The sequence below is a fragment of the Arvicanthis niloticus genome, chromosome 12, assembly GCF_011762505.2.
Source record: "Arvicanthis niloticus isolate mArvNil1 chromosome 12, mArvNil1.pat.X, whole genome shotgun sequence".
In the NCBI taxonomy this organism is placed as follows: Eukaryota; Metazoa; Chordata; class Mammalia; order Rodentia; family Muridae; genus Arvicanthis; species Arvicanthis niloticus.
In genome coordinates, this window is record NC_047669.1 from 78,354,394 (window position 1) to 78,367,132 (window position 12,739).

Consider the following 12,739-nt stretch of genomic DNA (forward strand, 5'->3'; position numbering starts at 1 on the left):
GAGAGGTGATATGGAGTCATATTTTGGAAAAAAATAGGAAAAAAACACCAAAATCTAGTTCTCAAAGTATTGAGAATAATTAGAAAATTTTGAAATAATCCTCTGTATCCAGCACCAATATACTACTATATTTGGGGGTAGGGAAGGAATAATTAGAGATTGTCTTAAAATTAAAATTTATCTTTCAGGCTCTGGAGGAGAAAAGCCATCACCTTTCTTATCTAGCTCTGGAACCTGTATGCCATCAGAGCAGCCTGTAAAGCAAAAGTGGCACACATGCCATGGGGGTGACCAACCATTTTCTCATTGGATTTGATGCCTGCTCCATAGGAGGGAGTTCTTGCCTGGTGCTGAAGCATGGTAAAAAGCCTGTGGCTGGGGATGTTAAAGGCCCTATGTAGGCTCATACTATGATGGTTTTACTAACTGGATATGTTATCAAATGGCTTTCTATATACTTATTTATATATCTTTCTATTAGTTCTACTGTCCCCTGTGGTGAAGACATTTCTTCTTGTAGTATGTGGCAGACAATTAATTCACGGATTCATAATTGGTCAAAGTGATGAAAATAAGCAATTATTGAATGCTGGGACCTAAATATATATATATATATATATATATATATATATATATATATATATATATCACCCACAAAGGTCAGGAAACATGCCAGAAGAGGGGGGAGGGGAAAGAATGCAAAATCTGGAGGATAGGAAGAATGCTATGAAACATTGTCTCTGTCTTTTCTGTCTTTGCTCTGATGGCCTCACAGCCTCTATGGTATCCAGCACAAGTTTTGTATAAGATTTAATCTATCAACATTTTATCCTGGATGTGGGAAGGGTTCATGAGAGCTGGCTCCTCTCTCAGAGGCCACTTGCAGTTAATGACTGCATGGAAAGACAAAAAAGTTTCTTCATGTTTCAATAAACAACCTCCCTTTCATGATCATGCAAGCAAATATATACACACACACACACATACGCACACACACAAAGAGACACACAAAGAGACACACAAAGAAGACTTATTGTTGAGAACGGTCTTAACAAAAGGGAGAAGGAATAAGAGAAGGTAACTGTTGGTAAAGAGAATCATAATTCCTTAAATACATGTTTAAAGTGAGCAAATACTAAATAAAGACATTAAATAAAGACATTAAAACAATGTAAGATACGATGATGGGTATGCAAATGTCTCTGGTTTGATCATCATTAAATATTAATCTTATTATTATTAGATTATTATACTTCATGAAAAATGTACAAACATATATCAATAAAATGTTAAATGATAAAAATATATTATCTTTGCTTAGGCAACTTTGTATATTTGCTTTTTCCTTACATAACATACTTCTGAAGACATTAATCAATTGCCTTCAAAACACAACTAAATACCCTAAATGTACCAAACATCCAGAGTTAAATCCAGCTTGGTTCTTGTACTTGTAAATACCTTTCTTGCGTTGATAAATTTTTACCTTGTGACTCACTGCCATTATAAATGACGGGTCACTCAGTTGGTGGTGTTACTTAGATGTGAGCTCTCTGGGCCTCAGTTTCCTTATCTGTGAAGTAGGATGGTGAGAATAGTACATGATGGGATTGCAATGCAGGTGTTGCTAAAGGTTGATGTGTACGTGCGATGCCATGAAGAACTGCTGCACCATCTGTACCACTACACATTCCTGTGGACCTGAACTCCGAATCACCCATGAGAGTGAAAGCAAAACTTCTGTTTCCTTTCATGCCAGTTTGTTGCTAACCTTCTACCATCTAATTTATATTTGAGAAAACACTTAAGTCAGTCTAAGAGTGTTTGTTTTACAAATCATGTACTTTGCCGGTTCATACCATCCTGGTGCTTTAATGTCATGAGAGCAGGGTTCCTGATCATTCACCTCTGTACCCTTTGCATTTTGACAACTCTTCTTGAGTTATCTTTGCTTTTCTGTTTTAACAAGTACCTTACAGGCAACTGTCTATGTGTTTATGTTTATGTCATGATACAAGTGTTAACAGTGGCCCCATTGGTGGTATGTACTGTAGCTTTGTTACAGATTTCTGCTGCTTTAGTTTGTCCTGTGTTACTTTGTGGGGAGGAAACGGAAGCTCCAGTATGGCTATCCTCTCAGAGCCTCGTGCTTCTTTTCTCTGCTGACTCTTCCCCAGAGTCTCTCTCTTGTAACAGTCTCAGCATGGGTGTGGCAGCTAACTGTATTAGAAACCCTCTAAATTCTAGCAAGTGACCAAGGCTGGTATGATCTTGGGGATCCTTGACACATACATAGAGTACCCTGGGAGATGATGTCTGAAAAGAGAGTAACTCAGACAGCCAAGATTAAGAAGGGAGATAAGCATAGAGCTTCAGTCCCCAGCCTCCTGTTCTTTATTGCGGATGGGCCTGTGAAGCCATGAGTGCCCACTTGAGGACACTGAAGCTAAAACCAGAGAGACACCTGTCCCTGTATCCCCAGTTAGTGCTCTGAGCTGCAAAGGAAAGCCATTTTCTCTTGGAAATACTGAACAGTCATTAGGAAGGTGTGGGAGACTGCTACAAAGATCCCATGCTGAGTTTTACACAGAGTTGCCACATGTAGCATGCTTGTGTACTTCTCACACACACAGCATAGTGGCACACACAACACCTATCTCCCCACACATACACCATACACTTATCAAATACAACAACATACACGTGTGTACACAGATGGACACCTCTAGTGCCTGAGGTGTCCCTGGTTCAGACTAAATCTGCTCGCTCACTGTTCTTTTTACTTTCATAAGAGCACTACCATGGCTGTGTCTTGTGCTCCCGCTTCTGTGGTTTGGGAATCTGCTCTGCAATGCACAACTTTCAGCATGAAGGTTACAGTTCTTCCTCTTGAAATGGCATACTGCTTTGCTGCTCAGGGTCTTTGGACCTCCTTTTTGTTTGAGGACATTGAACCCAGCTGCTGACAACACATAGCCCCAACTCAGGGTCCTTAGGAAATTGAGTACAATCACAACTTGTCCGGTTCCATTTATACTTGGGGAGATGGGACATAGACAGCCAGTTCAGTGAGCAACAGACTTAGCTAAATGCAATGAATGGCTTTCAAATGGAAGTACTGCCCTCTCTTGTCATGAGCTTTCTTGGGGAGCAGGCCCAGCATGCCACATACACCATACCCCCCTCAAACTTTCTGATTCCAGTCCCTGCAATGAACCCTGAATTTTCTGTGTTGTGAATGAGCATCCTGTTTGCTAAAAGTGAATGTAAGTGAACTTAGATGACATACATGGGTGAAACCCAGGCTGGGAATGCTCCACTCAATCTTAACTGGTTCCTACACATTCCTCTCTAACACTTCTTTCACACAGTGATTCCCTGGCATATTTGAAGCTAAACATGAGGTTTGCCGATGACAGCTTCATCCTTACATCACCCAAATGGTGACCTCATTACCTCCTCTGCTTGCCAACAGGACAACAACCCAAACAGTAAAGTAGCCCGCTACCCTGAAAACACTCAGCACTGGCTGTAAAATGAAACTCTCAGTGCCAAGAAGGGAACTGTTTTTCCAAGTCTATATTTGTAGTCACAATGCATGTACACCCCTAGACCCCCACCATGGTACAGCTCTTGACCCAGCATCTCTCCTTCATTGAAAATGGATTGTATCCAAGCTACCCTCAGCACAGCTTGGCAAGACATGGTGAACAGAAGCCTCTCCTAATCTACCTATCTTTTAATTAGTCTCCCTTCCCCTCTAAAATGCAAAGGCTTTCTTACATAATACCATTTTCTAGAACTTTCCCTACTTCCCCAGGCAACTTCTTCCGTGACCTGAAGCCTTTGCCCATTCCCCTACCATCCATATACTACTCTCTCTGAGCTCTTTAGGACAGAAACTATCCCCAAGGTGTGCCAACAGGTGTTGCTTCTCAGAGTCACCTCCTGGGTTATCTATGACATCCAGACACAGTTTTGTCCCGAGATTTACACAAAGGTTTGATGCAAACCACTAGTCTGTGCCCTTTCTAATTCCAAATGGACAGCAGACCACTCTCTTTCATCCCAAATGTGGAAGGGAGAGAATCAGCTTTTAGATCTGTATTCATGGATCCTATCAGATAAAATTCTTGGGTCATTTCTAAAGAAGGGTTTCCAGCTAGGGAACACTACAGAGGGAGACAGCTGCTGCAGGGACTGTTCAGTGTCTGCTTTTTCCAGTTTCCAAATCTGGTCCCCCTTGGCTGCGGCTTTGAAGTTAGCGTGCCTGAGCCCCTGGAGAGACTCTCACAACTTTATCAGCAGAAACAGAGACGGAGTTCCAGACCCTCCCATCACTGCCTCCGTGCATGTGAGGAAATTCTCAACGGGCACTGAGAACAAACCTTACAAAGGAAAATGGCCATTGTTCCCTGGGATTGTGTCTTAGGGTTCTTGGCTGCAGCAATGACTCCATGCACTGTGAAAGCCAACCTGCTGTATGATTATGGGGTTACATTAATATTCAAAAGGCTTTTGCTGCTCTGCATGACAAAAAGACATTGAATCACACACGCAGCCCCCATGAATCTCTGTTCCTGTCTCAGTGATGTAGGAAGACAGTGGGTCAGAGTCTGCCATATTTATAAGAATGTGGGTTTGTGATGTGTACCTGTTCTGTGTACATAGAGCTCAAGTCCCCTATGCACTACACTAGAGTCTGAGGGCGGTGACTGACAGCAATGGAAGCATCAAACATTATTATCTTTGAGGTAGCTACAGGAGTCCTACCCTTAAGCCACCAAAGTATTCTTTGCAAAGATAATCCAAAAGAAATGAACTCATTTGTGTCCTGGATATTAGGGACTTCAACAGTAGGAAGAAGCATAATCTGTCCCTTAGTGGGCCTCAGGCCACCTCCAGCCTCTACCACCCCAATTCCTGTCCCCCACACCAAAGAGAATTTGGTTTTCATACAGCCCAATATGCAGCAAGTTCAATGAGATGGACCCATCAGAGTTCCTTGGACCAGTCCTGCTGCATCTTGTTCATTTTCTCAGCCGAAATAAACAAAAGCAGTGTGCTGTGGGATATCCAGCATTCTGTTGCCCCTTGTAGAAATCTATCAATTATTTAAATTTCCCTTCATTGAAAAGCAATTTGGTGGGGTTGGGGAGATGATGTTCAGAGACCAAATCACTGTCAATGCAAGAGTGAGGACCCAAGTTCCAACCCACATAAAGTAGGCTGCAGGCGCCTGCATCCGAGAGATGGGAGGTAAAAATGGGAGAATCCTTGGAGCTAGCCTGGAGTAAGCAGCAAAGCAGCTGTGAACAAAAGACCTTGTCTCAAAGAAGATGTAAGGGGAGAACCTGTCCCATTTGTAGAAGACAAATATCCATTTTCTTAGTCAAGATTCCCAAAGAACAAACTTGCTGCTCATATACTTTAAGCACTTTGGCTGCTCTGAACTCAAGTGGCCCCAGGCCTTCAAGGCTATGTCCCCCAGCAGCACCCTGGATACTGTTTTTGTCACCTACAGTGACTTCATGGCCTTGTTTCCTCAGTGGGCCCATTGTAGGAGCCCACAAACACCAGTAGATCCTGTCACAGAGCTTCACTCCCTCTCACCTTTTCTGTCAGAGCTTAGCACAGGTCTTGAGCCTTGAGGCCATCAACCTAATTAAAGGTCTGTTGGATTCAGGATGGATTCAGTCTATCTCCAACTGGCCGTCATACAAACAAACGGTTGTTTATTGGTAGATTCCTTCATAAGGTAACATTCCAATGGTACTTCTCCCTCTCTCCCTTCAGGCCCATGGCTCACTGACCTTGTTACTAAATTTGTGGCTACCATGATGAATTTTATAAGAACTGAGATGACATGTGTCACTCTCAAGTGTAACATGGTAAACCTCTCCCTCTTCCAGGGAAGATGTTGAGGCCTAAACTGGATGTGTTGTTATGTGATGGTGGAATAGCCTTCAGTCCAGGCCTCACAGTGAGGGTGACAGTGAACATAGCTCTAAATATTCTCCTACTGAGAAGAGCCTTTCCCTTCAGGGATATGTAACACCTAGTCATGTCACATGGGGTCCGTTCTCTCCCAGGATGCTCTCTGCTTAGCTATGTCAATGTGAAGGCCCCTTTTCTTCAACATTTCACAAATAAATAATTGTCTCAGTATATCCCCATTTGCCACATAGACCCCTAAGAGAAGAGGTAAAAGCCATGAATGCAGCCATGTAGAGCAAGCATTTATTCTCAATATCACAACCATGTCCACTTTGGAAACTCAGCATCTTTCAGGCCATAACAGATTATATGATTGATCAGCATTGCCTCAAGAACTTACCATACCCTGAGGTATGAGGGTCTCATCTTCTCTCTAGGTCACTACTAAAGTCAGACTTTGTGTCAAAACCCTGTCATCCCAGCTATTCAAGAGGCTGAGGCAGGAGGATTGCAAATTCAAGGCCACCCAGGATTAACCTAAAGTGGTTCTTCTCAAAATGAAAATCACAAAAGGTCTGGAGATGGAGCTGTGTGGCAGAATGGTTACCGAGCACAAGAGAGGTCTGTGCTCAATCCCCAGCAAAGAAAACCAACCAACAGAAAAGGCAGCATAAAAATTAATAAACTAACTAACTAACTACCTAAAACTACTGGTCTGTCCTGTAGTTCTTTGACATATTTTCAGGATGACATACCTTCATTTTCATTAGGGTCTTTTAAGTGGCTGCTTTACATGAAGTGACAGGTGACAGACTTCATCCAGGTAATTAAGAAGCAGAAACAAAAACAAAGCATCTTCACAAATGGCTGAGCTGCAGATTGTTTCTTATGCAGGACACCATAGCTACCAGGGACAGCACTAGAGAGTGAATAACGTGTGTGTGTGGGGGGGGGTGGGCTGTGAGAGGCAGTGGGGTACCCAGTTGAGTCTGCTTCGAACCCCAGAGACCCTAAAGGGATGGTAGGAGTTTGGCAGTACTCCTGGGCCTCCTAGTGCCTCTCACTCAGCTTCAGACCTCCACAGCCCCTCCCACAGAGGGGTCTATGACCATCAGTCACATAGGAACTGTGCCTCTGTTTCTCCCACATGTAGATGAGGTATCTCCAAGCTCTCAGACCAAGCTAATAGGAGTTACTTGCTACCAGACCCTGACCCACCCCAAAACTGTATATAAGAACCCTATTCAGGAGAAGTAAAGGTATGCAAGAATCATCCTGTTGTCCAAGAGTTTCTGTCACAAGAGCTGTAACACTTGGGAAGAGATCTGGTCTTCTGAAGTGCCTTCAGGACCCTTTCCGTGCTCCTTGCTAGCTAGCGGGCTTCTCATCAGCTCAGCCCAGACCAGCTCAGCGAGAGCAATAGGTGCATAACCTGGGAGTGACTGGGTGGTGACAGAGGAGCAGAGGCAGCAGAGGCGATTCCCCCTTCCTGCTACATTCGATCCCCTTGACCTGAACCCCAGCACCTGGCCTGGCCAGAGATCTTCATGAGAAGCTTTCCAGAACCAGGACCCACGTGTGTGTGTGTGTGTATGTGTGTGTGTGTTATATGTATAAAGTGTATGTATGTATATATGTGCACATATGCATATGTGTATGCATGTGTGCATACATGCACACTTCTGCAGCCTCTTGCCCTAGTTCACAGAGACTACTAAGAACAAAGTTCTTTCCTGAACATCACAATGCACCATGCATGAACATTTCCCCAAAGAAACACAATTTTAAGACACCAGAAGTCAATATGGAAGGAAACACAAGAGAGAAAACCAGATCATTTTACCCAGGTGGCCTTTCCAGGTCTAGAGCACAGGCAAAAAGCCAACATCAATACTGGTGGTGGTGGATATACTGTGATCTCCCAACAGACTGAGCTGGCTTGCATTTTCTAGACACCCAATACAGGATGAGGAGTTCTACCATACCACCATATGCTTCTGATCAGAACATAGATTCTCAGTAGAAACGGCTAGTTCAAGGTCAGCGGTATGACATTTGAAAGGACCAGCAGAACACCGAACAGAAACCAATGCTCTGTTTCCATACCACAGTCCCAGAATATCAGCATACCTGAACATCACAACACACTGTGCACCAATGAAGTGTCTCAGGGACACAGTACTCAACTTACCTGATTTTGGATGCAGAAATAAGACCTCAATTTTCCCATACAAGTTGGGGCTATGTGCATGGCACATGTGACTAACATCCCTTCATCAGTCAACTCCTTAATGAGTTTGGAGATGGGACCACTATATACCAGCAGGTATGGTGACCACACCATAAGCATGCCACCAGGCATATTTGTAATATGGAGTCAACCCAGGTAATCTCACCCTTTGATATAATCATACCAGGTGTCCTTCCTTATATCATACAGAAATGGAGGCCCATTCCTACCTCTAAGCAGCCTCATGATGTACAGTGGCGCTCAGCCTACCTGAGACAAGTGAAACCGTGTCTTTCTCCCATGAGACGACAGTGACGTACGCCTCCACCGAGGAGGGGATAATGCACTTGAACACCGCAACATTGCCTCTCATGGTTTTCTGGTCCTCCACACGGACTGTATAGGGCTCCCGTAAAACTGAAAGGCAGAGAGAGGACCCTTGGTAAGAGTCATAAAAAATAAGACCATTCTTGCCAAGAAGATATCGTTCTAATGCAAACAGGGCATGACACACAGATAGCAATTGCAGAGCACAGACACTGGAAAGAAATCAGCAAACATATTCTTCTGTCTTTCATGACCTAACTAAACATCCACTTCATTAGCGATACACTGCACCCTGCTCTAAAGGAAAGAGTTTAACCTAAGACATTGAGCTGGACCTTTAAGGCATCAGAAGGCAAGGGGGATACATAAGTCTCTCAGAGGAGGAGGGATGGGCTCTAGGGATTAGCTTCTCTTATTCCTCCAAAGATGGAGGAATAAATCTGTTAGAAAAGGAAATGACTACAAAACTCAAGAAATTCAGGCTGGGGAAATGACAGTGGGTAAAACGCTTACTCTGCAAGTGTAAAGATCTGAGTTCAAATCCTCAGAACAGCAAGCCAAAATGGCACACATGTCTATAGTCCTGGTGCTCCTAAGCACAGATGGGAGGTGGAAACAGAAGGATCCCCAGAAGCTACAGGCCTATCAGCCTGATGTGTAAAGTGACAAGAGGCCAGACTCAAGCAAGATGGACAGTGAGGAGAGATACACAGTTCTCTCTGACCTCCACATGCATGCTATGACACATACATGCCTGTACCCATGCACATGAACATGGAGACTCCACCCCACACTCTCCCTACCCCTGTGCATGTCATCATACACACACATGAGAGAGAAAGAGAGAAAGAGAGAGGGGGGAAGGGAAAGAGAGAGACAGAAGAGATAATCAAAAACAACAGAACAAGAAAAATAATTCTTTACACATAAACCCTTTAAAGATGCTTAAAACGTGTGGAAAATCATCACTGTTCTGAGAACTCTCCAAATACTCCCAATAACAGAAATATTCCAGAAACAGTCCATAGGGACACCCATGAAGTTTTGCCACATTAGGGTTCATGGGGCACTCAGTGTCCACCCAGAATGCCCAACTACCTGAGTCCAAATCCTTGTCCTGCCCATCATTACCTACAAGGCAGAGGAAAGCCCCAGCTCCACCTTCACCAAGCAGGTGACCTCCTGCCTAGGGCTAGGTGGGTACTGAGGCAGGTTTGTGTCTCCTGAGCAGAATAGGTCAACTACCTGACCAAAATCTCCAACACTGAACAAACCCAATCTCTGTCTCCAAGATAATGAAGAGATGATGATGATGGTGATGGTGGTGGTGGTGGTGATGGTGGTGGTGGTGATGGTGGTGGTGATGTTGATGTTGATGGTGGTGGTGGTGATGGTGGTGGTGATGTTGATGGTGATGGTGGTGGTGGTGGTGGTGATGTTGATAAGCCCAACTATTTGCACCAACTTTATTCCCCAAATTTTAAATCAAGGCACCTTCAAGGCCTTTATGCCAAGTCTGCAATTTTCTAGATAGGCAGTGGAACACCCTACCATTCAATCAGCTTCCAGAAGGATGTCACCCGGTGGACAAATATAGACCAAGAAAAATGGTAATGAGGATGATTGTTTTTGAGAGGCTAACACCTCAGTGAAGAGAAAGAGAATGCCTTCCAACGGGGTGTCCAATGGGCAGAAGAGGATGGTCTCTGAAAGGGGAGTGCTGGGGAGGCCAGCAGTGGCATGCTGAGAGTCTTCACAGAAGACCCAGTATCAATGACACGTGTCTCACAATCATTTCCTTGTACAGTTTGTTTCTCAAGGGTATTGGCACATTCTCCTTTCCCTTTATTCTCTGCCACACCCTTCTTTATTCCCCACTCCCACCCCCACCATTTCTGGACCTCCTCACTGGTCCCCTTCCCATGTCAACATTTGTTTTATTTTGTAAGCCACAGTTCTCTTTTTTGACATTCACATTTGGTTTTCCTCCCCTCAACTTGGAAAATTTCTTGATCCCTGTCTCAGCCAGATGGATCCTTCCAACTTGAAGACTCTCATGAGATCCTTCACCTGCTTTAAGTGTAAGCTGAGGCTCTAGGTAGCATATCAAGCTCTCGACTTCCACAAGAGGTCCATGGGGCACAATGAGAGGAGGGGAACCAAAAGCTTGTCCTCAGAAAACATCATTGTGGCCAAGGGAGGGGATGACTTGGTGTAGGCAAATGCCTAGACCCAGAGGAGAGCTGAGGTCTCATTTCCCAACTTGTTGGAAAGGGACTATAGAGAAAAGAGAACGGATATAACTCAGTAATGAAGGAGAACTCAGGCATTGGGAGAGCAGCAGGCAGAAGAGAGGATAGGGGTGAGTATGGAAGAGAAAGAGGAGATAGGCAATAAGTAGAGAGGCTGGGGCTCCTGAGAGCCTGCAGGGTCTCTGAGTCTCCTGTCTTGCTGTGCTCTGGAATCAAGCCACTTCTTCAAACCTCCAGGACACTCTGATTCACACCCCACAGTTCATACCTCACACCCCACAGCTCACACCTCACAGCTCACACCTCACACCCCACAGCTCACACCTCACAGCTCACAGCTCACACCCCACAGCTCACACCTCACAGCTCACACCTCACACCCCACAGCTCACACCTCATAGCTCACATCTCACACCTCACACCTCACACCTCACACCTCACACCTCACACCTCACACCTCACACCTCACACCTCACACATGGAGATGTTTACCAGAAATCAAGTAAAGGAACCTAATTCCATGTCACCCCAGAAAAGGTAAATGCTACCAAGGAGATACAGGCAGCATCTTCACAGCCTGCATGTCTTAGCTGGGATTACTGTTGCTATGATGAAACACCATGACCAAAGCAGCTTGGAGAGGAAAGGGTTACACTTCCACACTGTAGTTCATCACTGAAAGAAGCCAAGACAGGAATACAAGTAGGAGGCAGGAGCTGATGCAGAGGCCATAGAGGGGTGCTGCTTACTGGCTTGCTCAGTCTGCTTTGTTCCAGCATCTAGGACTACCATCCCAGGGGTGGCATCACCCACAACCACAATGGAGGGCTGGGCCCTCTCCCATCAATAACTAATTTAAAAAATGCCTACAGGCTTGCCTATAGCCTGATCTTATGGAGGCATTTTCTCAATCAAGTTTCCTCCTCTCAGATGACTATAGTTTGTGTCAGGTTAACATAAATCTAGCCAGTACAATTGACCGCTTGTCAGCTTGATGCACAAACATATCATTGTTAACCCACAACCTTTCCTTTCTTGCTCATTCCCACTAATAAAAAAAAATCACAATATACAACATTTTTACAGACTGATAATGTCCCACAGCCTTACAAATTCAAAGACTTCAAAAGTTTTTTTTTCTTTTAAAATCCAAAGTCTCAGTATAAATCAAAAATCTTCTTCATAAATGTTTAAAGTCTCACAACTGTGGGCTCCTATAAAACCAAAAATAAATTTAATACTTTCTTACTTCAAGGGGGAAGAACCAGGGCACAGTCACAACCAAATCAAAGCGAAACCAAACTCCAACTGTGTAATTCAATGTCCAGTGTCTGTGATTCATTCACAAGCTTCTGTGCTCCAGTCTATTGCTCCACCCACTGCAGTACACACAGCTTGTCTTCCAGGCAGCCTTCATGGTTACTGGCTGTTCTTGGTGGCTATCCCATGGTAGCAGCAGTTCCAAACTCCTGGCATTGTAACTGGGCTACACCCTCACCAGTGGCCTCTTTTCATGGTGCATGCCTCAACTTCCCTGTGTAACCCCTTTAATTCTGGGCCTTGAACTGCCACTGAGGCTACACTTCACCAATGCCTTCTCTTGGCCTCTCACAGTGCCAAGCCTCAGCTGATCTCCATGACCTCTTCATGCTTTCAAAACTAGCACCACCTGCGTGACTCTGACACTACCAGGTTTGGTTGCTAGCTTGAGGTACAACCTTGACTGCCTCTGAAACACAGCTTCTATGTACTGGCTCTGAGGAAACACTCCCCAGAAGATTTCAGCTCAGAGATGCTGGTTCTCTTCTTAACCACTGCTAATTCCTCGGTTCCAGCTGACCAGCATTGATTGTCCCAGTAACAAAAAAAAAAAAAAAAAAAAAAAAAAAAAAAAAAAAGGTTTCATTTCAGAGATCCTGGTCCCTTGTCTCTTGTTAATCATGGCTGACTCTTCAGTCCTAGCTGACCAGAATCAGATTCTTAAGTCAAACTA

General features: G+C 44.4%; 1 protein-coding gene across 4 annotated transcripts in view; it reads right to left on the bottom strand.

Annotated features, from left to right (window-relative positions):
• Window positions 1-12,739, bottom strand: part of Dscam (DS cell adhesion molecule) — a 559,889-nt gene that overhangs the window by 421,154 nt on the left and 125,996 nt on the right. For all 4 annotated transcript variants that reach the window (XM_076943217.1, XM_076943216.1, XM_076943218.1 and 1 more), the window contains exon 3: window positions 8,438-8,584. In XM_076943217.1, coding sequence (XP_076799332.1) covers window positions 8,438-8,584 — 147 coding nt within the window. The remainder of the gene's footprint in view (window positions 1-8,437; window positions 8,585-12,739) is intronic.